General features: G+C 38.8%; 1 protein-coding gene across 1 annotated transcript in view; it reads right to left on the reverse strand.

The window, feature by feature from the left end:
- MAOA (monoamine oxidase A) overlaps positions 1–23156 on the reverse strand; it is a 65440-nt gene extending 42284 nt beyond the window's left edge. The window contains exons 1-3 of the mRNA XM_066356122.1: positions 23001–23156; positions 12512–12606; positions 1267–1404 (exon numbers count right to left, since the gene is read on the reverse strand). Of these exons, the coding sequence (XP_066212219.1) occupies positions 1267–1404; positions 12512–12606; positions 23001–23073 (306 nt within the window). The 5' untranslated portion in view covers positions 23074–23156. The remainder of the gene's footprint in view (positions 1–1266; positions 1405–12511; positions 12607–23000) is intronic.
- Positions 23157–27669: the final 4513 nt, after the last annotated feature.

Here is a 27669-nt window from a genome sequence, read left to right on the forward strand (position 1 = left end):
GTCCCTCAGATCACTGGAAGGCCGGACTATAAAAAAAAAACTATGAACAAATCCCTATGCACACTGCACATATCTTATTTTAAAATAAAAAAACAAAATGGGAACAAATACAATATTTAAAATAAAGAACAAGTAAATTTAAATCAACAAACTGACCAGTATTTCAATGGGAACTATGGGCCTGCTTTTGGCTAATGAGATGGTCAATGTGCTCCTCTCACTGACCACCAATGAAAGAGGTGCCCCTTCCGGAAGTGCAGCAGGGGTCGGATAAATGCTCTCAGGGGCCTCATGCGGCCCGTGGGCCGTAGTTTGGGGACCCCTGGTTTAAACAGTGGGAAACTGTACAACCAAACTAGATCTCTCCAGAATCAAGACTAGGTAGATACAGAGGAAATTATCAAGATGTGTGAAGAAATGTCAGGTAAGAAGAAGAATAAGTAAGCCAGTCTTAAAAAGTGGCCTCATTTTTATGTCCTTTCTATGTATGGATTCATATAGTTCTTAGTTTTTTTTCTGATTTACTTATTTCACTCCGTATAATGTTATCAAGGTCCATCCATGTTATTGTAAATGATCCGATGAGACATGAACAAGAATGTGATGGCAACAGGGGTGGGTGGTGGGGGGAGGGGGGATGGGGTGAAGAAGGAGAGAGGGGTTGGGGGAGGGGAGGGGCACAAAGAAAACCAAATAGAAGGTGACAGAAGACAATTTAGCTTTGGGGGAGGGGTATATAGCACAATCAAATGTCAAAATAATCTAGAGATGTTTTCTCTCAACATATGTACCCTGATTTATCAATGTCACTGCATTAAATTTAATAAATAAATTTAAAAAAAAGTGGCCTCAAACTATTGTGTTCCTTGGGGCCTTAACATTGCATCATAGATGCCTCAGGGGTTGTCAGGGGCTGTCATAGTCAAGTCCCACAACAGAAAAGAGAGGAAAGGAAACTGAGAGCCTTCTACGTTTACTCTGGTTGGACTGGGGTGGGGGCTCAGCCTTCAAGGAGCCTCAGTGGATGACCTGGAGGAGGGCCAAGAATTACTGACCCCTTGCAGTAATTCTAAGAGTCCACAGGGGTAGTTTTGGTTTTTTTTTTAAGATAAAGATAAAAGAAAAGAAAGGTAGAGTACTACTTTAAAGCCAAGAGCCTATTTCAATGATTGCTTTGAGAAAAAACAACTCAAAACAAAACTAAACATTTTCCCAAATATAATACTCCCCTCCCCCACACTGACTCAAGTAAAATATCAGACTTACCTTGACATATTGTACAACACGCTCGTTTACGTTCACTTTGTAAGTTTCTAAACCCAGCTCCTTAGATAATCTTAAAATCTTGTTCTGGGTGGGTCCCACATAAGCTCCGCCAACATCTACGTAATCAACATATTTATTCTGTAGAAAGAAAATTTTCAGGAAACTAGTTAAAACTTGAGAAAAAAAAGGTTTGTCTTATAATAAAACATTCATTCTTTACAACTTAAATGTGTCTCACATTTCTATGATAAACTGCAACTGAAAATAGCAATCCTTTCTCCTCTACTCAAGAACTGGGCACAACCCTGTATGCTAGTCATCACCAAGCAAACCTATTTGCATAGTTAATGATGAGGCCCATTCAACAGTAACATACATAAAGAATAAAAAACACTGTAGTGCATCCTGCCAATCTAGAACCTTTTAAAGCATTTGGGTTATTTTCTATGCTTTTCTTTGGGGTTGTTGCTAGAAGAGGATAATAAATCACCCAGGGATTTATTAGGCCTAATTCTCTGATTTCCAACAAATGAAATCTTATATCCTCCCACACCAATGGATTCTTAATCTGATTTTAAAAGTCTTGCAGGGAAGAATGTACCATAGGAAAAGGGCACAAAAAGGTATTAAAAAAGATTTATATACCTCACAAATTAGTTCATAAATATATAAGACTTTTTTCTTAAACTGAAGTTTACTTTCCCCTTCTTAAATGCAGTTTTATATTTTCCAGCTTTTTTATTAACACATTCCCCAATGATTTATTCAATAAATTAAATATTGGTGTTATAACTCCTTCATGTATTTGCAATAACTTCTTATGGGTCTGTTTGTACTTTGTTGTTTATACTGGCACTCATTCCTGTTGCGATTTCTTGTTTGCCTGATTCATTTTTTATTGCATGCCACTCACTAAATTTGAAAAACAAATACAGAAATAATTTTAATCCTAGGAGGATGCTATCTTTCTTAGAGATAATTTATGTCTGCTTCTGTCCAGCACCTGGGTTCACTAACAATACCAGATAACTTTCTTGCATTTTCTGTGCCTGATTTGAAGCTGGGCTGAAATGCACACATGGCCTCCCATTGCAGTTTGCCTTTTGTCCTAGGACACATGAAGTTTACCTGCACTTCCCTCCACACACACACACACATTTCTGGACCCTGGACTTTTATCTTCAGTTGCCATAGCTTTGTAAGACTTCTGAAAGTACTACTCAGCCTCTAACTTACTTCTTCAATGGTAAACACGGGTGGGAGGAAAAGTAGATCAGTTTGTTCCTTCCTGATTTAGAAGGGTTAGGACAATTTACCTAATCTGTTATTTCCAGAATACTGTCCAATATTATTCAACCTTGTATTCCTGCAGTAACCTAACCTCATATTATACTGCTCTTGCAGGATATGTTTTGCTTAAACTTTAATAATTTTTTGTATCTATGTTCATAAATGAGATTGAGGTCATCTGATAATTCTCTTTGCTCTACAGCTCTTGTCTGTTTTTGTATTAGAGTATTGCTAATCTTGTGAGTTGATGATCGTACTTTCGTCTATTCTCTAGAAGACTTTGTATATAAATTAAATTACCTCTTCTTTGAACATTAGGTAGGACACCCCTGTAGAGCTAGTGTTTTCATTGTGAGAAAATACACAGATTCAATTTATTTTGAGGCAAAAGCACTACTCATATTTTCTGTGTCTTCTTAACTCTGTTAATTTTGATAAATTATATTTTTCTTGTAAAATATGCATTTCACGAATGCTTCAAAGCTATTGGGTTAAAGTTCATGACGTCTGCTTTTCATTTATTTATTCTTTATTACATCAGTAGATATATCTTTATTTTTATCCCTTTCATTGTTTATTTGGGATGTCTCTTTTTTCTTGAAAAATATTATCAGACACTTGTCTGTTTTTAACAAGTCTGTTCAAAGAATCTTTATTAAGTATTTATTTTCTGTATCATTGATTTATGATCTTTTTATCCCTCCCTTTTGGCTGTATTACACTCTTAATGTTCTAACTACTTGCATGCTTAGCTTATTCATAATGAGTTTTTATCCCCTTTTTTATTATGCTATAAATTTTCCTCTAAGTACTGTTTTCAGCTACATCTATAACTTTATTTTATTCTTTCCATTATTATGCAGTGTTAAGCATTTTCAAATGTGAATTACATTTTCTCTCTAAATCCACATTACTAAAAGCTTTATGTTTTAATTTCCATGGCTGGAAATGGTCTTTAGTTATCTTTTTGTCATAACTGTATTGTGGTCAAAGTATGTGGTTTATATATAATAAATGAGGCTCACGTAATGACCTAGCACATGGTCCATCTTTTATAAGTTTTCCTGCTTAAAAGAACATAGTCTATAACCTTTATGTATGTTTTATACATGTAAATTAGAATTAGATTGTGCTCAACCTTTTCGTTTGCTTAATTTATTACTAACTTAGAAATGTATGTTAAAAAATTCCCTACTCTGTTGGAAATTTATCTGATTCCTGTCAATTTCTGCTTTATAGTTTGAGGCTATATTATTCAGTGAATAGAAGTTTAGAATTGTTTAGTCTTCAGGATCTTTTATCATTATGTTCACATACTTACTGTTTTTTATTAGTACTTTTAAAATTTTTTCTATGAATTACTTTTATTTTATTTTTAAAACTGATTTAAAAGGGTAATACTGGTTAACATAATTACACAGGTTTTAGGTGCCCAATTCTAAAATACGTTGCTGTACACTATATTATGGGTCCATCCTCATAAGTCAAGACTATGCCCATCAACATTTATCCCCCTATACCCTCCTCCATTTTCCTCCACTCTGCCCAACCCAGAAATCACCACACTATTGTCCATGTCCATAAGGTATTTTTTTATCCTTTTATGCTCAATCCCTCCACCCCTCTCCTCACCTAGCCCCTCTCCCTGACAGCTGTCAGCCGGCTTTTCTATGTATGTGTCTGTCTCTATTAAGCTTGTTAGTTCATTCTGTTCATTAGATCTCACAAATGAGTAGAATCACATGGCACTTGTCTTTCTCTGACTGGGTTTTTTTTTTTTTTTTTTTGTATTTTTCTGAAGTTGGAAACAGGGAGGCAGTCAGACAGATTCCTGCATGTGCCGGACCAGGATCCATCCGGCATACCCACCAGGGGGCGATGCTCTGACCATCTGGGGTGTTGCTCTGTTGCAACCAGAGCCATTCTAGTGCCTGAGGCAGAGGCCATAGAGCTATCCTCAGCACCTGGGCCAACTTTGCTCTAATAGAGCCTTGGCTGCGGGAAGGGAAGAGAGAGACAGAGAGGAAGGAGAGGGGGAGGGGTGGAGAAGCAGATGGGCGCTTCTCCTGTGTGCCCTGGCCGGAAATCGAACCCGGGACTCCTGCACGCCAGGCTGACTGGGTTTCTTGACAAAATGCTCTCCAGATCTACCCATGTTGTCATAAAAGGTAAGATTTCCTTCTCTTTTATGGCTATCTAATTCTCCATTGTGTAAATGTCCCACAGCTTTTTTATCTACTCATTTACTGATGGGCACTTGAGCATATTCTGAATCTTGGTTACTATAAATAATGGTGCAATGAAAAGAAGGGTGCAAATATTCTTCCAAATTAGTGTTTCAAGATTCCTAGCATATATTCACAGAAGTGGAATGGCTGGGTCAAAAGGCAGTATAAACTAGGATGGACACTATGAATGAGGGCATGGTTTCTTTCTGGATGGTAAGGTTTATTTCTCTTTCACTTTCATGTACAGGGTACAGCACAAGGGATTCTGATTTGGAATGTTTTCTATTAAAATCCCCTACTTTCTTTTTTGTTTCTTTTCTTTTTTCCAAGTGAGAGGAAAGGAGATAGAGAGACAGACTCCTGCATGTGCCCCGACCAGGATCCACCCAGCAACCTCTCTGGGGCCGATGATCAGCCCATCTGGGGCCATGCTCGCAACTGAGCTATTTTTAGTGCCTGAGATGGAGACTGCATAGTGCCATCCTCAGTGTTTGGGGCCAATGAATTTGAACCAATCAAGCATGGCTGTGGGAGGAGGAGGCAAGAGGGTGAGAGAGAGAGAGAGAGAGAGAGAGAGAGAGAGAGAGAGAAGGGGAGGAGGAGGGATGGAGAAGCAAATGGTCACTTCTTCTGTGTGCCCTGACCAAGAATCAAACCCAGGACATCCACACAATGGGCCAACGCTCTACCACTGAGCCAACCGGACAAGGCCCAAATCCCCTACTTTCAAAAGGTTTTGGTTTTATTTCCTGTTCTCAGCATGTTGTCATCACAGTGGAATGGCAAAGTCTAAAGGGTTCAGCAGGCATTCAAAGTCAAAGTCAAATTTTGAGCTTCCTAGGCTTAACGTTTTTACATTGTATTGGGGATCCATTTTTTTATTCACTAAATATATCTTAAGCTCCTCCTACAAGGTTCCAAGCACTGTTCAAGGAACTTCTGGTATATCAGTTAACAAAACAAAGATCCCTGTACTCAATATATTCACTAGAAAGGGACAGAAAATAAACAACAAACATAATAAATATTTTAGAAGTTGCTAACAACAGCAAGAAAAAAAACCCCAGCCTGACCAGGCTGTGGCACAGTGGATAGAGCATTGGACTGGAATACAGAGGACCCAGGTTCGAAATCCCAAGATTGTCAGCTTGAGTTCAGGCTCATCTGGTTTGAGCAAGGCTCACCAGCTTGGACCCAAGGTCACTGGCTTGAGCAAGGAATCACTCGATCTTTTGTAGCCCCCCAGTCAAGGCACATATGAGAAAGCAATCAATGAACAACTAATGTGCAACAATGAAGAATTGATGCTTCTCATCTCTCTCCCTTCCTGTCTGTCTGTCCTTGTCTGTCCCTCTCTCTGTCTCTGTCACAAAAAAAAAAAAAAAACCAACAAAAACAAAAACCAGAGAAGGACAAGGCAGACAAACTGCAGAGGAGAAAAGGGATGAGTTCAACTTTAAATACAAGATACATGTAGGCCTCCTTACAAAGGTGATAAAAGCATAAAGACTTGAAGAAGGTGAGGGAGTTGTTCATATGCATATTTGGGATAAGATCATTCCTGGCAGAAGAAAGGGCAGTGCAAAGATTCTAAGGCAGAAGTATGCTTGGTATGTACAAGAAATAGGAGGCCAGAATGGCTAGAACAGAGTGAGCAAGGTAAAAAGAAATGGAGATGAATTTTGAAAAGGTATGGAATGTGGGAGGGGAAAGTCATGAAAAGCCTCCCAAGGCATTTTAAGGACATTGGCTTTTACTCTTGAGTGAGGAGAGCTATTGGAAGGTTTTCAGCAGATAAATACCAAGGTCTGACTTAGGTTAGGATGCATCATTCTAGATGGTGTGCTAAGACTAGATTATAAGCAAGGGTGAAAGCAGGGAAATGAGTAAGAAAGCTATTGCATTAGCCCTGGCCGGTTGGCTCAGTGGTAGAGCGTCGGCCTGGCGTGCAGAAGTCCTGGGTACGATTCCCGGCCAGGGCACACAGGAGAAGCGCCCATCTGCTTCTCCACCCCTCCCCCTCTCCTTCCTTTCTGTCTCCCTCTTTCCCTCCCGCAGCCAGGGCTCTATTGGAGAAGGGTTGGCCCAGGCACTAAGGATGTCTCTGTGGCCTCTGCCTCAGGCACTGGAATGGCTCTGGTTTCAGCAGAGCGAAGCCCCAGGTGGGCAGAGCATTGCCCCCTGGTGGGCATGCCAGGTGGATCCCAGTCGGGTGCATGCGGGAGTCTGTCTAACTGCCTCCCTGTTTCCAACTTCAGAAGAGTACAAAAAATAAAAATTAAAAAAAAAAGAAAGCTATTGCAGCCTGATCAGGCAATGACACAGTGGTTAGAGCAGGGGTCTGGAACCTATGGCTCGCGAGCCAGATGTGGCTCTTTTGATAGCTGCATCTGGCTCACAGACAAATCTTTAATAAAAAAATAACATTAAAATATAAAACATTCTCATGTATTACAATCCATTCATTTCCTGCCACTCATGTTCATGGTTGCGGGTGGCTGGAGCCAATCACAGCTGTCCTCCGGGACAACACCCAATTTTTATTGGATAATGCGTAACATACATGAGTCGTTGTGAGGTCAGGAAGTAAACTTCCCTCCTTTTAATCAAGCTAGCTAATTGCAGAAACCCTTTTGACAAAGAAGATGGCTAAAAAAAAAAAAAGATGAGTATCATACTTTTCAGCAGGAATGGACAGAGGAATTTGCCTTTGTGGAGAAAGCAAGTTCTGCAGTGTGTCTAATATGCAATGATAAAATTGCATCGATGAAATGGTCAAATATAAAGAGGCATTTTGACACATGTCATACTACATTTGCATCAAAATATCCAGTGGGGAACAGCAGGAAGAATGCATGTCAAGAGCTACTGTGCAGAGTGCAAGCTAGTCAGCAGCGACTCCGTGTTTGGACCCAAGAAGGTGACTGGAATTCGGCTAGCTTTCCTGGTGCTTTAGCAATTGTGAGAAATGGAAAGCCATTCACAGATGGGGAGTATGCCAAAACATTCATGCTTGATGTTGCCAATGAACTTTTTGACGACTTTTCAGATAAAGACAAGATAATCAAACAAATAAAAGACATGCCTCTGTTGGCAAGAACTGTTCACGATCGTACCATCATGATGGCAAATCAAATTGAGGCAACACAAGTGAAGGACATAAATGCAGCACCATTCTTTTCTCTCGCTTTGGATGAGTCAACATACATAAGCCATTTATCCCAGTTCAGCGTGATTGCAAGGTATGCTGTCAGTGACACATGATGTGAGGAGTCTTGCTGTTTTGCTTATGGAAGAGACAACAAGAGGGGAGGATTTATTCAAGTCTTTCATTGAGTTCACTAAAGAAAAATATCTACCGATGGATAAACTTATTTCAGTGTGTACTGATGGTGCTCCATGCATGGTGGGGAAAAACAGAGGATTTGTAGTGCTTCTTCGTGAACATGAAAAAAGACCCATCCTAAGTTTTCACTGCATCCTACATCAGGAGGCACTTTGTCCCAGGTTCACCTTGAAGATACTAGAACTATAATACCATCCCCTGCCATGTTACAACTTACTCTTCAGGGTCTTAAATTCAGTCTCATTACTCAGCCTTTGAAGAGGCCACAAGCATGCACCCCTGTTATAAAACAAATATACCATGCTTATGGTAATCCTGCAAGCATTTCAACTTTATTAATTTGGTTGAAGAATTATAGAGGAATCACACTTGAAAAATTGGGAAGGTATGAACTAATAGAAGATCTATTTGAACAGCTTCTAAGTGACAATATCAAATTTGACATTTCAGTACTTAAAGATCTTGAGTAATTTTTACAGCATCTCTTCACCAAGTAATTCTAATTGATTATGCTATTAGAAGAAATTATAATAATATTCAGTTCAGTTTCTTATTAAATACCTCGTATGTCCCTGCTTCCTAAAGCCCTTTTTCTCCTCCTATTCATTTGAAATGTTATAAATGTTAAATCCTAGTTTCTAAACATTTCAGAGTTCCTTTCTCATACACCTAAGGGAAGTTATAATATCATAATCAATACACAATAGTTCCTGCATAACGTTGACTTATATAAATTATGCAGCATGAAAAAAGCAGCCTGGGGCAATAGCATGTTATAATTCTCATTTCCCTTATACAAAGAATTTTTTTCTTAACTGAAAATCTGCAACATCACTGATGCTCCTATTTAATAACCAAAAGGTTTTAGAGATAAGAAAAGTAAGGCAAAGGGACAACTTAATATCAAGCTTCAAAATGAAGGAATATTTTCCGGAAAATGACAGAGAATCATATCAAATAAGGTTGTACAGGCAGAATATGCAAACCTTCTTTTGAACTACCAACCACTTGCCTTCAATTATAATTTGAGTTGGAAGGGAGCTTCAAGTATATTTAGATTGAATCTCACTGCTCAGATAAAAAAAAAAGAGATATAAAGTGCTAATAGGACTTACCCAAGGTAAGACAATGTCTCAAGTCAGTAAAGGGACTAGAATCCCAGTCTTCTCACTACCAGACCAGTTGCTTCCCACTGGACTACATCTGAGGATGTACTCAGAAATTCTCTAGATACAATTAATCTGGACTTACAGTCATTTAAAGCAGGTAAACAAACAAGTGCATATCATAGAACAGTACTTCCATACTGTTAGCAAAATGCAAGTTCAATTTCAGCAGTTCTGGGGCAGAGCTTGAGATTCTGCATTTCTGCAAGCTCTCAGCAGATTCTGAAGCTGGTGGCCTATAAGACACTTTGGGATGCAAGACTATAGAGCACTCTTAGAGTTGAGCAAAGTGAAAACAGGCCCATGATACATCCTTGTACATCTAAAACTGTAGAAAGCAAATGGGAGAAGGGAGCATAGCATAGTGTGACTGAAACAGCTTGTATAATATCTTACATCAGATGTTGCAGGTTGGCTATTCCATATCCATTCATATTCCCTTTCTCATGATTGATTTTAATAGACATCCTGAAAATGTTAAATTCCCAAGCTCCCTACAAGCTAAGGGTAGCCTCCCTGGCCAGAAAGCTCAGTTGGTTAGAGCATCATTACAAAGTGCAGAAGTTGTCGGTTCAATCCCCCGGTCAGGGCACATACAGGAACAGATCTATGTTCCTGTCTCTCCCTTTCTCTCTCACTAAAATCAATAAATAATTTTTTTTGAAGTTAAGGGTAGCTATGTCTCAACTCTGGCCAATGGGACTCAAGCAAATGCCCGCTAGGGTCTACTGGTAAAGGAAAAATTTAGTTGCAGGTAAGACTTGGGCCACTCCTTCATGCTCTTTCCTGCCTTAAATGAGGATTTGATGTTTAGAGATTCAGCAGTCATCTGTTTAACACTAGACAAAAGCTAACATATAAAAAATGACCGAACAGCCTGATCAGGTGGTGGCACAGCGGATAGAGCATTGGACTGGGATGCCGAGGACCCAGGTTCAAGACCCTGAGGTCGCCAGCTTGAGCACGGGCTCATCTGGTCTGAGCAAAAGCTCACCAGCTTGGACCCAAGGTCTCTGGCTAGAGAAAGGGGTTACTCGGTCTGCTGAAGGCCCGCAGTCAAGGCACATATGAGAAAGCAATCAATGAACAACTAAGGTGTTGCAGTGCGCAACAAAAAATGAATGATTGATGCTTCTCATCCCTCCGTTCCTGTCTGTCTATCCCTCTCTCTGACTCTCTCTCTGTCTCTCTCTCTCTGTCTCTGTAAAACAAAAAATGACGGAACAGAAAGATTGAAAGAGCATAGTCTCTGACTTTCTCTCTGTCTCTCCCTCTGTCTCTGTAAAACAAAAAATGATGGAACAGAAAGATTGAAAGAGCATAGTCATGATGACAAAGCTGAACCCTTGTACTTATGTGGACTACCTACCACCAGATTTGTTATGTAAAATAACTGAATGTTTGTATTGCCTTAAGCCATTCTTATTATCACTGTATAAGCCATTCTGCTGTGAGTCTGATATACCTTCTAATTAGATAGATGCTTCTTCTCCTTCCAGTCATTTCAACAGTTCATTTTTGTTTCTACAGCCAATCCCTAGCCTTCAGCACTCTATTTGTGTGCTCTAACAAAGAGTCTCAAATAACTTTCTTCTTTATTTTATTTTATTTTATTTTATTTTATTTTATTTTATTTGAGAGAGAGAGAGAGAGAGAGAGAGAGAGAGATAGGGAAAGAGAGACAGGACATTGTGGTGCCTTAGTTGTTCATTGATTGTTTTCTCATAGTGCCTTGACCAGGGGACTCCAGCCAAGCCAGTGACATCTTGCTCAAGCCAGAGTCCTTTGGGGGCAAGCCAGTGACCATGGGATCATGTCTATGATCCAGTACGCTCAAGCTGGCAACTCCATGTTCAAGCCAGATGAACCCACGCTCAAGCCAGTGACCTTGGGGTTTCAAACCTGGGTCTTCCGCCTCCCAGGCCAAAGGTCTATCCACTGAGCCATAGCCTGGCGAGGTTCACAAATGACATTCTAACTGCCAAACATAAGAGTTCTTTCAGTCTTTCTTGTATATAAAAGGCTCACATTTGATTATCATCCCTTCCTCTTTCCTCTAATGATTTGCATGGCCCTGCTCTAGTCTGGTCCTCCTCTTCTGCCTTTACTGGTTCTCTCTGAGTCCTCTGCCTATGCCTCCCTTAAACCCACATGCTTCTCAAACTTCAATCTTTGGCCCCATTTCCTTCCCACCTTATGTCCTTCTGCTGTGTACTTTCATCAGCTCCCACAGATACAACCATTTGCAAACATTTCCTTGAATCTTTGAATAGCAGAAAACGTTATTTCCAGGATGGTGATGTAAGTCCAAGAACAACACCAGATTACAGCAAGAAAGCAAATACCCAATAAAGGGAGTCACAAAATTTTATTTTTGGTATCTTGGTGCATATAAGAAGTTATGTTTATACTATATTGTACTCTATTAAGTGTGTAAAAACAATGTACATAACTTAATTTTAAAATACTGTATTACTAAAAAAAATTGCTAACCATCATCTGAGTCATCATCATCAAGTCATAATCATTTTACTGTGAAAAATCTTACCTTCAATTTGTAAATGAAGCGATGTCTGCAAAATGCAATAAAATGAAGTGCAATAAAACAAGGTATGCTTGTATAAAAAAGCAGTGATGTAGTGAAAACTGAGTTTCTTCTCATGTTTAGCTAACCCTACCTGAGCAAAAAGTGTCTCTGGCAGCAGCACACCTCTTAGAGACCAAAGACCAAGGAAAAGGTTGCACAAAAATGTGCTACATTTGTTTTTCCTTACTGTAGCTATACTTCTTTTAAATTGTGCATCCTTGGATAAATAAACAAGGAACCTATACTAAATGCATGTGTATGTGTGTGCATGTGCATGTGTATGTTGTGGATGTATAGTTACTTTGAGTTCAGTCAAACTGTAACCCCACCTGAGATATACCTACTCTAGATAAATCTTTAGTATGGAAATAATGACACTACTGATGTTGTTTGTTCACATTTGTGTTCTTCATTAGAATGTAAGCTCCTGAATGTCAGAGGCTGTCGCTCTTTTGGTGAGTGCTTGTTGAAAATAAAGGACACACTTGATGGAGTAGTTTAGGCAGGGCTATAGAGGACAAATGGCTTCACTGCATGACCTCTTGAGATCTCTTCTAGCTCTGTGTCTTCCAATGAACCCATTTCTAGTTTGTGTGAGATAATACATGTAAGTATTTAAATCACTTACTCTTATAGTGTATGTTCTACCACCAACTCTGTCCCGGGCTTCTAAAACCAAAACATTGACTTCATGTTCAGCTAACAGTTTAGCAGCAGACAATCCTAAAAGGAATAAAAGGAAAACAAAATCAAGGAATATGTTAACATCTAAACATGAAACATCCAAGTTTTAACCAGGTATACATATAAAATTAATGTATCATACACAATACATTGATTTTGCAGTCTTTCTAATAAATTCTGACCATATTGTGATTAACTGAGCCACCAATTTTATAATCTATCATGTTATACTACATACCATACTTTTATTATTAGATAAGGTTGGTTGACAAAGTATAATAATTTTTAAAATATATATTTGTTTTTTGATGATAATCAAATCACATTTAAGAGAATGTGGTGAACCTTAAGCCAACCTTTATTGTGCACCTCTTCCAGAAATCCTGGTTACATTAAACAGAAGAGTAAGTTTTCCTAGAAACTTCTCCTGACTATACCTCAGTATATCTGTACATTTCTCATCTAAAACAAAATCCTATATTCACCACCTATGATTTAATATCTGCATTACATGCTTGCTAGATCATGTTTTCCCCACTGGATTCAAAGTTACCAAAGGTGGGAACCATGCTTCATAACTTTATTCATTCACCTAAAGCCAAGAGCAGACTTTCACCTGAAAGTAAAAACTTTCACAAAGGATTGATTTTAAACCAGTATAGTAAGTAATACCAGAAAAGTAAAGAAAATTATGTATATTAACATTATATCAAAGGTACATGCTATCAACATGACTTATCACTGATACTATTCTTGACCAACTGGTTAAGGTAGTGTTTGCCAGGTTTCTCTACTGTAATGCTACTCTTTCCACTTACCCCTTTCCATGCGATATATACTCTTTGGAGGGAAATCTCTGCATAGCCTACACTTAAGATATAGAGAACAGACTGATCATTGCCAGAGGGGAGGGGCCATGGGGGACTGGGTGAAGGTAAAAGGATTAGGAACTACAAGTTGGTATTCACAAAATAGTCCTGGGGATGTAAAGTACAGCATAGGGAATATAGTCAATAATATTGTAATAACTATGTATATTACCAGATGGGTACTGGAAATATCAGCATGGGGTGCTTAAGTATATGATTGGCTAACCACTACACTGTACACCTGAAATTATACAAAATAATATTGAATATGAACTGTAATTGGAAAAAAAAAGAAGTAGGAAGTTGTGTTCCACTTCCTTGAAGGTAAAATACATACACAAATTATTTAAGATTCTTCTGCTCAGGATATTTATTTCTTCTCCCCTATTATTTATTTAATCATTTATTTATATCAGTATGGATTCATAAATAGCTGTTCTATATTTTGGGTTATAAACCAATAGTACCATATTTATTTTGTGGCTCAAATTCTTCCATCTTTGGTCACTGGGAGCTCTTTTAGTTGGCTCTTGTGTCACTTTGACATGCTCCCATCATTTTGTGTGTATGTGTCTGTGTAATTCCTTAATTTCTGGAACATCTTGTCCAGCTTCATCTTGTCTCTCTCTGCCCTAGTCCTAGCATGAGCCATTTCTCCAATAAGTCTTGATTCCTTTATTGGTTCCTTTTATTAGAAACCAAGATCTGGGCTCTCAGTGTGCCCCACTGCTACTGGAGCATCACATTGCTACTAGGCCCTCTCAACTAACAGAATAAGAAAATATATATGTATATACATATATTTAAATCTATATATTTTTTTACTTCTAATGCTATTTTATGCCTTTATACGTTATAATTTATATCTTTTGTACTCCTATTATAAAAAATATAAAGCCAACTACAGAAATAAAAATACTTTCAAGAGAAAAAAAAGACTACTAAGGTGAAAGAGAAGAAAGAATGACACCAGGGATAAGCAGAGTAAAATGATACAAATGATACAAATGTACAAAAGTGGTTGAGGAGAGGAACTAGTCTAAGTCATTTTTAAACCTAGTAATTTGGTAGTTCATTTCTAATGGTATAGATCCTAAAAACAAAAAAGAACTGCAAACATTTTGTTCAATGATCATTTTGTAGGTGATAGTATCGGTATTGTTATTTTGAGGTATGTGGTATGATATAAAGGATCTGACAACATTCAAAATGCCAAAATCTAAAAACAGGAAAATAGCAGATCATAGCAAGGTGAATATTTAATAATTTGCAATTTAAGTGTTTCAAATAGAGATGACGAATTTAAAACAGTACACATTCCTCTCCTCATTTTTCTCTTCAATCATTTGGATTTAAAAAAAAAATCAAAATAAAGTAGGTTAATGAATTTACTAGGGAGGTTAAAAAAAAGCAAGTCTGCTAAAAGCACACCTCATTTGAGAGTTCTGGCAATGGTAATCTGGTTATTATGTCAGGAGAGCCTGGGTGAGAGTATGCAGCCAGCACTGGAGTTGCTGTGGCAAATGCACATGAAAACCGTATTCCCACAGATTATGCAGTGCTTCCAGTGTCCTGAGATGGCTACTGTCCCATAGAAATAGTACGGGAAATGATTTAACTCACATAGTATATATCTGGAGAAGAAATTAGTATCTGCAATGATGCTTCAAGAAAATAGTCCTTTACTTCATGGGATATAAATCTCAAGTATCCTGTCACTGTGGAACCGAGTTTCACATTTACTCCTGCCTTTTTTTACTTTGCCAAGGGTCTTTCCTATACCTTATTTTTGAAGCACATTCATAATACTCTATTTCAGAAGAAAAGAAATTGGTTTATTTCACTCATGTCACCCTTTCCAGTTAAAATTCTGGTTGTCCTTCTACAACAAAAGATCTAGTGCCTCTACTTCCTTGCTAGAACAAACCTTGAAATGTAGCCTAATCCTCATAAATAAATAAACAAACAAACAAATCCACTGACCCTATTTTCAATATAGACAAGTGATATAATCATCTGTCACACTCTGTCCCTGGTATACTACTTTATTTTTCTTCTTAACACACATTGCTACCTGACATATTATAAATAGTAAAAGTCAGCAGATTCTAAACACTACTAGTACATTTTCTCATCTTTAAACCAGTATTACACCTCTGAGGAAAAAAAGGGAATATCATGTGCATACACATTTGTTTGGTACATACAACCATTCCTATCTGTCTGCCTATCTATCCATTTGTCCATCCATACAACACCCATCCATCCATATATATATCTATCTGTATTTTCTGCTTCCTTTCAAAATAATTGTTTTTGAAAATGTCAAATCTTCTAATCCCTTTGATAAGCTCAAAGACAGTGTTGTCTCAAATGACAAATAGATAAAAACCAACAAGAATTTTAATTTGTCCTGAATTGGACAGACTGGTTGTCTAGACAGCCCTAATTTATTTGATTATTGTTCAGCATTCATTTTCACTTTAGATAAATGGATCTCACCCAAGTTAAGGAATGTAATTACTCCTTAATTCATTATCTTCCCTATTCTTTCACTGAAACTTAAACTACACCAAGGACACTCCACATTGCTATCCTCAGAGTCTATACACTAAGATGCACTGTGATTTAAAGCAGTAGTTTCCAAAATGTTTTATGGAACACTAGTCCTCAGGATGCTCCAGGAAAGTATCAATGTTCATAAAAGTTGGGATGTCTCATCCTGTTTCTCCTTCTGAGAAATGTGTGGTGTGCACGGGCACATTAAAGGCGCTGATAAATCCTGCAGTGAAGAGATCTATTTAATTCAGTCTTTCTCTACCCTCTTCCTTTTAAACACTCACAGAAACAATACCTCAAGACACACTTTGAGAAAGCTGATTTCATATTTTAAAAGATTGTTCAACTATTTACAGTAATAAACTCCCCTGGGCAGGGTCTCAGTGAACAATGCCTAGAGGCACAAGCTAAGAATATTGGAACAAAGCTTTTACGTAACTACCTATAGCTTATGTTTTGCTGACTCTCCTAGTTGTTCTTTCAGTTTATTCTTAAAAGTGACATGTTTCTTCAACCTTGACATTGGTCACCACCTAGGAATGTGTATACTATACATCACATTAAATGTTTAATTTTCTATTATTCAGTGAAGTGGTCTCTGGCCAACAGAATTCTTACATAACTACATGTTTGGACTCTTGGACTGAATACTCTGAGGACAACAAAAAGTATAGTCAAACATCTGCCCACACTGAAGTTTGGGAAGCAGTATTTCCAAGGCAGAAAAAACTATAAATTTTGTTCAAGGCACATAGTGACCACTCAATCAAGAAATACTAAATGAATGAACAAATACATGCAAGAAAAAGAGGGGAGTTGGAGACGTGGAAAAGGGTAAAGAGGAGAAAAATGGTGATAGGAGACTTGACTTGGGGCAGTGAACACACAGTACAGTGTACAGATGATGTGTTGTAAAATTGTGCACCTGAAACCTGTATAATTTTGTTAACCAGCCGGGCTTTCATTTAAGCCACAGGTCACAGTGAACTCATTTAGTCCGGAAATGGTCATCTTCACTACATTTCAGAATTTATCCAAAATCCACAGCACTTCTGTCAAGCATTATTTCCTCCATGAAATCTTTTCCTAGTCATTCATTTCCTGCTCCCTTTTCTGTTACCACTGAACCCCTCAACCAGCCTCAAGCACCAAGAGCACTTTAGGCTCATAGTTATAACCCCTACTACATAAAAAAGGGTCCTATGCCTCACATGGAAACTGGAGAGACAAATGAACTGACAGATAGGTTAGATAACACTTCCAATTCTGTCTGAATTTTGTCAAATGCTTCAATGACCAATGATCATTATAAATTACTACAAATGCATATGAAATTAGAAATGTCATGTACGGCATAATGACATTTTGGTCAATGACAGATGGCATATACATTGGTGGTACACCACATAGCCTAGAGGACTGTACCTCCCAGGTTTGTGTAAGTACACTCCATGCTGTTTGCAGAACAACAGAATCACCTAATGATACATTTATCAGAACATATCCTCATTGTTAAGCAGCACGTGACTGTATTTAATATCAACTGATTCACTTCAATATGTAAGATCTGCAAATGCCAATCTTAGAGAACTACTAAAAAAATCATTATCAACTACCACAGCCTTCCATTTTCTTCACCAATGTTTTTCCCCCAGATTATTTCTTTTCCAATCATGTCAGGTTCACTGTTCTTTTTATCATATGTAGGTCTTAATGTAGAAAATGAAAGTTTTAGTATAGAGAAATTCCTTATTTTTCAACTAGATGTCTTTATTTTTTATCATTGTGTATGTATAAATTCATTATTAGTAACTGTCAGATGACCTAATAAATCCTTTGAATTCTTATTCTTCATTACTTCTGTGAAGTCTCAGTATTAGTCCAAAATATTTACACTACAGGGACAGACACTGAAGAGGTTTCCATAACATCAGATGTCAGCCTGGTGTAGAAAAAAGAAGTCTATGCATAAAAATATGCATTTTTTTATGAAAAGGTCTAATAGCTATCATCAGATATCCACAGAAAAGGTTAAGAACCACTTATATAAACTATTCAAACAATCACTATGCACTATCCTACATATACTAGGAACAGCTCCTAAAAAAGAAATAAATTCTTTATCTAAAGATCATTTGACCTGATAGGGTACCCATATTTTTAAATATTCATGAATCAGTAGCAATACATGTAATGTACTGTAATGTATAAATTATTGTGTAATAAGAGTCACGACTAGGTTTTAGTAGACCATCAAACCTCAAAATAAAGTAGTAACAAGGTTTACTACAGTTCTATGAAAGACCTTATAGAGCAAGCCCAGGGAGGCAGGATACAGAAGGAGCCCTGTCTTGATGATCAATATTCCAGGAGTCCAAGGTCAAGTTATGCCACTAAGAATTTTGTGGCATGTGATAATTCACTTGACCCTCTGAATCTCAGTTTGGTATTTTTTACTTTTACAGGCTGCAATTCAGTGAACTTGAACACGGTTAATATGTAAGTCAACTCTCAAAGCTTATTATCTGTTTTTTATGTTCTTACTGACACTTTTACTTAAGAAATTGATTAAATACTGCTACAAAGTGGGGTTTTAATTACTCTGACTTAGCAACAACTAGAAAATGTTCGGAGGAGCCAGAGGGAAAGTATAAAAAAAAAAAAGACCCAGATCTTGATTTAAGTTAGTGTAGGATAGATATCAATACGAGACATGATGCAAACCATTTCTAGAATACAACGTGGAAGAAAAAAAATGTTGAGGAAAAGTCTAAAAGAGAAAGCTGAAGAGACAGATCTTTAGGAAACTTGCTAATTAGTAAAAAAGATACTGGAAGATATACCTCATAGATAATTTTGCAAGATGTCAAAACCATGGTTCAAAGGTTTTAAGCTGCCCTGATTTATAATGTTAGACAACAACATAATGAGGAATGCATTATCCAAGGAAAATAAAAATTGCTGACAAAATTATAAAATCTTTTTCAAAATAAAAAGATAAATATCCTAATAAACAACTTGTCTCAAACCTTAAAAGATTAAAAAATATAACTGAACACCTTTTGATTCATTCTGTATCATTTTAATAACTCAGAGTTAAAATAAAAAGTAACTGTCATTATGAAATCTATTCATTTTATATAGATACATGAAAGCACTTTATTTAAACAAGTGCTGATTGGATGTCTATACTCTTGCAAATCCATGTATCCTATATAAAACTTATAACCTCAATCTTTCTGAGTACACCCCAATCCAAATACTGGCAAGATTTAACATATACAAAATATGTTTATGTCACACCTGCACAAAGATTGTATGACCCAATATTCACCAATAGCTGGCTTTCACATTTCTTTTTTTTTAATAATTTGTCTCTGTGATCCAGTGATACTATAGTTATATTAAACTTATATAACTATACTACTGTTAAATATATTTTTAATATCAGCTGAAGATTATGTATAGATTCAAATGAATTAGTATTGACAAAATGCTATAACTATCTATTAAATGTCAGATAAAATCAAAATTTCATTCAACCATGAATATATCAAAAAGTCAGAACCTAAGGAAACGTAATTCTTGTGTTCTTTATTCAACATAAAGGAGTTTATAAAGTAAAATTATCTTAGTTTATTTTTGAGAAAAAACACAAAATAGGGGAAAGAATTGTCTCAAAAGGCAGAGTTTTAATGCTCAGCCTGCAGTAAACCTCTGAGTATCTAAATAACTAAGGCACCAAATAGTCAAGGAACTGAGGAAGAGACGCTGAGTTGGAAGGCAAGGAGGCTTTGGGACATGTTAAATATGAAGTAAGAACAAGACATTCAGCTGTGAAATATCCAGGAGCAGATAAGCTATCAGACAGGAGTTTGGAGGAAGAAAAGAATTCTAACTGGAGATTTAAGAGCTTTCTACAGATAAGTCCTAGAATAAGAAAGAAAGGGAGAGAGTGAAGAAGCCCCAAAGTGATGAACAGCTGAATCTTGAGGCCATTTCAAAACCAGAACTTCACAGGAACATGGGCACAATGAAAGGAAAAGAAGCAATCAGTGTGTGGTGGTGGTGGTGGTGGTGGTGGTGGTGGTGGTGGCGGCGGCTTAGGATCCAATTGTGTCACAGAAAACATGAAAGGAGTTTCAAAAAGGACTTGATAGATAATGGACAAGGGCCAGAGAATGTAAAAGATACCATAATGCTACTTACAAATGAGCAGGGTTTTTCCCTCTCAACTACTAATATACTATATTAATTATTTAATTGGTGTACAGAAAAAGGGATTTTGTGATTGTGAGCAAACACTCTGTTATATATATCTTAATGACAAAAGAGAGATATATTAAGAGGTTGCTATTCTTTGTGCAGTCAAAGAAGATATAGAAAGTGAAAGATAATTCCGTTAATATGAGGTTGATTTTAAAGAATGTCATTTAGAATTTGTACTCTTTTGTGAGCTATTTTGTTATATATAAAATAGGAGTAATGCTGCAGATGATAAGTATTGGCCATATATTATAAGTATCTGGGTACCATATTAAAATGTACAAATCCTGAAAAAAAGTTATAAGAAACATCCAAAAGCATTTATAACTGATATAGCGACTATGAAGTCACTCATGGGATATTGCTGAACACACACAAAGATGATGTGTTTGAGTTCTCAGGAAGCCTTAGGAAGTAATGCCTCTCTCTTATTTGCTTATGAAACATGAAGTCTGTGTGCAAGGTTTATCCACTTGCATCCGTGAACTATCTGGGAAGATACCACAGCCATATAGGCAATATTTCTGGTCTGCTTTGTTGCTAAAATCACACAAAACTCTGATAAAGATGATATGGAAGGAAGCCCAGTACCTTTTCCATTGTCACTGATATCGATCTAGAAGCTGGTTTTTGGAGTAGGAGTGTGAACTCCTATGCAAGAAATGTCCTTTACTTCCCACAAATGGAAATCAACTTATTAATAATTAATAATAACTGTGGACAGATCCAGGTTCTGAGGGGCCTGAAGCTTATAGAATTTGGGTGCCCTTCTTAAGAATAAAGAAAGGAAAATTACAAATACAAGATTCAGCATGAAGCTGGTTACTTATTTTTAAATGAGAACCGAAAGGGACCTACATTTGTTAAGTCCATAAAGCATAAGGGGCATCAGCTGCATAGTAAATCTACCTCTCCTCACCACCAACTACTGGGAGTCAGTATGGAGAGGTAGAAAGAGCAAGTAGTCAGGCAGAGGAAATATAAAAGACAAATGCTCCTGAAGAAATACTGGAGCACAAAACAAGGGGGAAAAAAAAAGAATAATATCCCAGAAAGAACCCTGAATTGTGAAATATGGATGTTATGCAGATGGGAGAGGAGACAACTCCTAACCAATTTACACAATGCATTATCATATTTATTTTCCAGTGATCAACAATCATATTGCTTCTAGGTGTTTGGAAATACCCGTTAACTTCAATGCAGGCACTTAACAAAGTATTTTTTGAGTGAGTGAATGAATGAATGAATGAATAAATGGAAGCAAGGGAAATACTTATTTTTTTACACTCCACTACAATCTGCTCCCTCTGATGCTCTAACATACATGTATGTTTTTGCTGGCACTGGCTGGAGTTGTCAAAACAGCAGTTGATGCCAATCTCTTCTCTGGTGATTAAGACTGTTTATCCTCAACAGGCCAAGTAAAAATCTATCTTCACCCAAAATTAATTTGTAAGCATATTTAGAGTTTCCTCAAAAGGATTATTCATAAAAATGGCTACTGTGGGGCCATCTTACTTACTCCTTTCTTGCCTTTCTCCCTCTTTCTAAATCAGATCCTGCAGGTATACTCAGAAATTATTAACACCCTCCTGGTTTGTGGACAGATTAGTGTGGAATTCTAGCTAGGACTGAAATACAATTTGTAAATGCCAATCATTTACACAATTATGGCAACTTAAGTGACAAATATATCCTTTGTGACCAGGTTTTCAGGAAGACACTGAAAAGCCTTGTGCACTACTCCACTGGTCAGCTACAAACCCAAGTCAGGTAACCCAGGTTCACTAGCTCGCTCAATGCAAGACACGATTTGGGGAGAGGTTGGGAGTGGGTATACTTTGACCTGATCTTGACCCCAGCTTCACAAAGGGATTCCCTTTGGGTGCTAAATACTCTACATCTTCCTGCAAATACTAAAAAACCCAACCAACCAACCAACCAACCAAACAAACAAAAACAATAGTAGAAGTAGGTTAAATCTAAGAGCCCACCTCACTTTTTATTTTCATATTGTTCTTTATTGAGGTAACACAGGACAATAATACTATATGATTCAGGTATACAACATTATAATTTGATATCTGCATACACTATATTGTGCTCACCACCAAAATTCTAGTTTCCATCTGTCACCATACATTTGAACCTTTTCCCTTACCATTTCTCCCTCTTTCCTCTTCACTTACCAAATTTTCAAGGAAAGGTGCCTTAAGAAGAGCAGGAGTAGAATAACACTATTACTACATCAATACTATAATAATTTGTATGCTGATATCCATTGCCTCTTTAGGGCAAGGGTCCTGAAGTCAGTGAAGCAAAGCAGCCACCTCAGGGAATCATTAGTGAGAATTTTAAGTGGGAGAAAATCATTTAGCCACTTCCCAGCTAGGTGATTAATTCGAAACGCTCCAGAACTCAGTTTCTTGGTTTTGTAAAATGGAGGTGAATACATAACCCACCTGTCAAGACTGCTGAGGATTGAGAAAAAACCACATAAAGTGCTAAATATAAGAGGTGATTAAGTTAGTATTTAATAGTAGTAACAAATTATTGTTCCTGCGTCTCCCAGTTCATTCCAGCAAAACTGGCACAACCCATATTCCTGCCCGGCCAGGGCCAGGGCGAGGGTCAGGGCGGCCACTGTTGCACTGTAATGCACGAGAGAGACCCTCCGGTTCCCCCTACCCCGGGGCGACCAGGGCCCCTCAGGCTATCGCTACAGTCCATACTGACCTGAGATGCCACCTCCAATCACGACTACGTCGAATATGTGGCCCGAGTCTCTCGCCTTCTCCCGACTCGCCATGCTCTGGTTGACAGTCTCCTCAGGCGTGGGTATTGGAGAGAGGCTGGCCAAAGGCGGGGCGGACTCTTCTACTAACTCTACCGGGGCGCCCGGGGGCGGAGCTGATTCTTCCACCGTTAGCCCCGCAGAGCCCCGCCCTGAGGGCGGAGCGGATGCTAGCATTGATACCTCGGGGTAGTCCCGGGGTGGAACTGATCTTTCCACCCGCATTGGACCGGTACCTGGTGCCAAGTGCTGGGTGGATACTTGTGACAATATTAGGGAGGAGTTCACCGGCATAAAAGGTCGTGGTCCGGTACGAGGGAGGTGGATGGTCACTGGGGGCGGGCAGGACTCCTGTACCAACCCTCGGGAAGAGCCATAGACCGTAACAGCTTCTCGTACCGAACTCCGGGGAATGTTGGGCACTGAGAGCGTGGGTGACCCCGGAATAAACGCTAGTGAGGAGCTCAAGAGTGTGACCGATTCTTCTAACGAACTCCGTGGGGTGCTGAGCACTGAGGGCGGGGGGGACCCCTGAATGGACTCTAGCGATGAGCTCAAGAGTGTGACCGATTCTTCTACGGAACTCCGTGGGGTGCTGAGCACTGAGGGCGGGGGGGACCCCTGAATGGACTCTAGCGAGGAACCCGATAACGGGACAGATCTTTGCAATGATACTAGGGGGGAGTGAGTTACTGAGAGCTGGATAGACTCTGGTAAGGACACCTGGGGGTTGTTACTTGGTGTCAGAGGTACTTGCACCAAACCTCGGGGATAGCTGAATAATGAGGGGTGGGAGTACCCATGTACTGATATTTTGTGAGTGTCACTGGGTGTAGGATTTGTTGTTGGTACCGATATCCTGAGCAAGTTGGGCATCGAGGGCTGGATGGATTCTTGCACCGATCCTTGGGTGGTGTTACTGGGTATAGGAGGTTCAGGTACTGATGCCTGGAGGTCGTCGGTATGCCGGATGGAGTCGGGGACAATCCCCTCAGAGGTGCTGGAGTCGGTGTCCGACATGGGTGTCAGGTTGGTCAGGCCGTAGGCGCGAGAACCCCAGAAGCTGATGGTAGGGTCGATTTCAGTACTTAGGCCAGTACTGGGACCGACTTGGGAAGGCTGGCTGGAGCTCCAATTGTCGTTTGCATCCAGTGTGGAGATGTTTGCCTGGCTGCTGGAAAACAAATTAGAAATGGCCCGCTACTCAGATTTGCTACTAGCCCCGGATATGGAAAACCGGGCCGGGATTTAGGCTGAGGCGGCCCCGACTTTGGTAGCTCTTTCCGCCTCTGACGCACTCCCCCTACCGCGGCCGCAGCCGCTGAAGCCGCCAAAGCCGCCACCCCCACCCAGGGAGGCTTTGGAGTTGCGTGAGCTCATCGTTAACGGTTGGACTGGGGGTGACTTTCGGCTTTCTTACGCTCCTCCCCTACGGGGGCTGGCCTTTGAGGCTCAGCAGTTGCAGATCCACACTCTCTGAGGTCCGAAACAAGAGGACAAGGCGGTACTGTGGATGGCTCCGCCTTCACTATCTGCTCGCCGCGCGCGCGCTGGAAGTTCTCGCGTTCCTAGTGGTCTAGTGGTCGGACGGAGCCACCTCAGGATTGGGGGCAGGTGTTTGTGAAAGTGGGGCGAACATGTGGGCGTGGCCTCGTGAGGGTTTCAACCTGGTGCTTTTGTTCTTTACCTTTAACTAAAAGGAGAAAGGGCCAGGTCAGGCTTAAAGAAATGGTACTTAAAGAAAGCGGACATGGCTTGCCCAGTCGTGAGCCCTCCTCTCCACTTGGTTTATTCCGTTTGTGACGTCATAAGTGGCAAGGTGAGGTCTGCGCAGCTGCAGCCCCTCGCCCTCCCTATAGAGTGGATGAGGTGAAATAATTGTTCTTTGGGAGAGGAGGACTTGGCAATTATTGGATTTTCTATGAATTTTTTTGAGCCGAGATGCTTAACCAAAATTGAAGTAAGTAGGCGAAAACATTGAGAATTCAACTATCACAGAATAAGTGGGATCTGCAGTTTAAAAGTGTAGGTCAAGGGATAGCTAAGATACAAAAACAATACAAAAACAAACAAAAAAGAACACGTGTTTCCCCATCCTACTGGAAAGAGTAATATTTAGTGCGCATAGTTCACTGTGCAGTTAGCCTCTTGTCTTGCTAATTTTATCTTTTTTTTTTTTACTGAATTTATCGGGGTGACTGGTTAATAAAATTATATGTTTTCGGGTGTACAACTCTATAATACATAATCTGTATATTGCATTGTGTGTTCACCGCCCCAAATCAAGTCTCCCTCACTATCTATCCCCCCTCTACCTTCTTCCACCTTCCCCGCACTCTTTCCCTCCTGCAATCCCCACAGTTGTTTGTGTTTGTAAGTTTTTCTTTGCTTAACATTTTAAATTTTTACCTTTTTCCTACTAGAGCTGAATTTATAATCACTAAACCCTCAAAAATAGATGTAATTATGACATGAATTCAAAGTAAGTAATGAGAACTCTAGGAAGTTTAGTAATCATTCCCACCTGTAGACATATCTCCCACACACCCCTTATTCCATTCTGTATCAAACAATATCCTGTTGAAGAAATTGTAAGGAAATATATTTAAACTTTTCTTTATCCAGTTTCAATAGATTTTACTTTCTAGAAAAGGAGTTGAGACTTACGACTAAAGAGATCTCGTTTTTATATTGTTAGACTGAAGAACAAGAAGAAATAATAAAAATAAAAAATCTAAGCCTTTCAAATATGATCCTGTCCAAATTTCTCCTTATTCCTGTTGTTTTATTCAATTAGTTGACTTCATATTATGTGCTAGGTACAGGACAAGGTACAGAGGATACAAAGGTGGTTTAAGGTCTTCTATGGAGACCTTCATAGGTCGTACGCTCACTAGGGAGCTGGTAGAAGAGATAGACAACCACATGCTTGATTGTCAATTAAACTCTGATCAATGTTTTTTTGGAAAGGCCCATAGTGGTAAGAAATAGTTACGAGTGTCATGACCACTCTGGAGGTTAACTTTGGGAGGAAGGGTGTAAAAATGTTGCAGAAAGAGGGAACAATGTAAGCAAAGGCCTCATGGTAGATAGAAGCATTATTCATTGGAGCAGCTGAAAGCCAGACAATGGAGCTATATATAGCAAGGTGCATAGCCAGAGACAAAGGTACTGGGGTCCACTGAGCGAAAGTATGATCTCAGTATATGTCCTAAAGCAATGTAATCCCCTGTAAAAAAATATATATATATATATATACATATATATATATATATATATATATATATATGTATATATATATATATATATATATATATTTTTTTTTTTTTTAAGTGAGAGGAGGGGAGATGGTGAGACAGACCCACATGTGCCCCAACCAGGATCCACCCAGAAAACTGGTCGGGACTGATGTTGAAGTACAGTACAGAGCTTTTTTTAGCACCTGAGGCTGACAGGGGGACCAACCAAGCTTTCCTCAGTACCCAGGGCCACATTTGAACCAATAGAGCCACTGAAGAAAGAAAGGGAAGAGGGAGGGGAAGAGAAGCATATGGTCCCTTCTGCTGTGTGCACTGGCCTGGAATTGAACCTGGAACATCCATATGAGGGGAAGAGGCTCTATCCACTAAGCGACCAGCCAGGGCCGCTGCAAGAATTTAAACAGGGGACAATATGACTAGATTGCATTCAGAACAGGTCTATCTGTCTGCTGTGTGAATATGGGTTGAAGGGACAAAAGTAGATAGATACAGGGAAACCAAATTCTGAAATTTGAAGAGGTGGTTATGGTGTCTTGGGATCAGATGCATGACAGTAGTGGAACTGGAGAGATGTGGATGTATTAGAGACATTTACAGGTAAGATTGATAGAAGGTGGTTGTGGCAAGGATTTGGAAGATCTTGAGCATGTTTTTGGACTTGTTGAGTTACAAGTACCTTGGAGACATCCAGATGAAGGTGTAGAATTAGAAGTTTGGATGGAGATAAAAATATGGAAGTCTTATTAAATAAAGGAAGAATGAAATAGATGGGTAGAAATATGAGTATTTTCCCTATTTTATTGTTTGTATTGTATATATTACATGTCTTTTGTAATAAAAACAAAAGTTATTTTTAAATAGATAAATCAAGGAATAATTGTGACATATTATACAAGTATTATTTTCTCCCTTGTGTGAACTGGGACAAATTACTTAACTTCTCTGTGCCTGTCTCACCATACAATATCATAAACTGTATCAGTCAGGGTTCCAGCAGGAAACAACAAACTCTAGATCATTTACAGAGATTTATCATAAAAGAAGTATTTTAAGAGATGTAGGCAAAATATAAGCAACACATATTTACAGACAACAAGGTAACAATAGCCCGAGGGAAACGGGAGTGAAGGTAGGGAGGGAAGGCAAAGTGAGGGAAATGGGATGGAAAGCTCTGCATGGGGCATGGACAGCATGATGTGGTGTGTAGAGGGTGTTATATTGAGTGGGAGAGTTGAAACCATGTCAACATAATACATTTAAAAAATGTGGGCAAAAGGGAGGGAAACCACAAAGAATCCTGCTATTACTCAGACACTACATCAAGAAAGTATTACTATAGAGGAGAGAGCAG

The sequence above is a fragment of the Saccopteryx leptura genome, chromosome X (assembly GCF_036850995.1).
Source record: "Saccopteryx leptura isolate mSacLep1 chromosome X, mSacLep1_pri_phased_curated, whole genome shotgun sequence".
In the NCBI taxonomy this organism is placed as follows: Eukaryota; Metazoa; Chordata; class Mammalia; order Chiroptera; family Emballonuridae; genus Saccopteryx; species Saccopteryx leptura.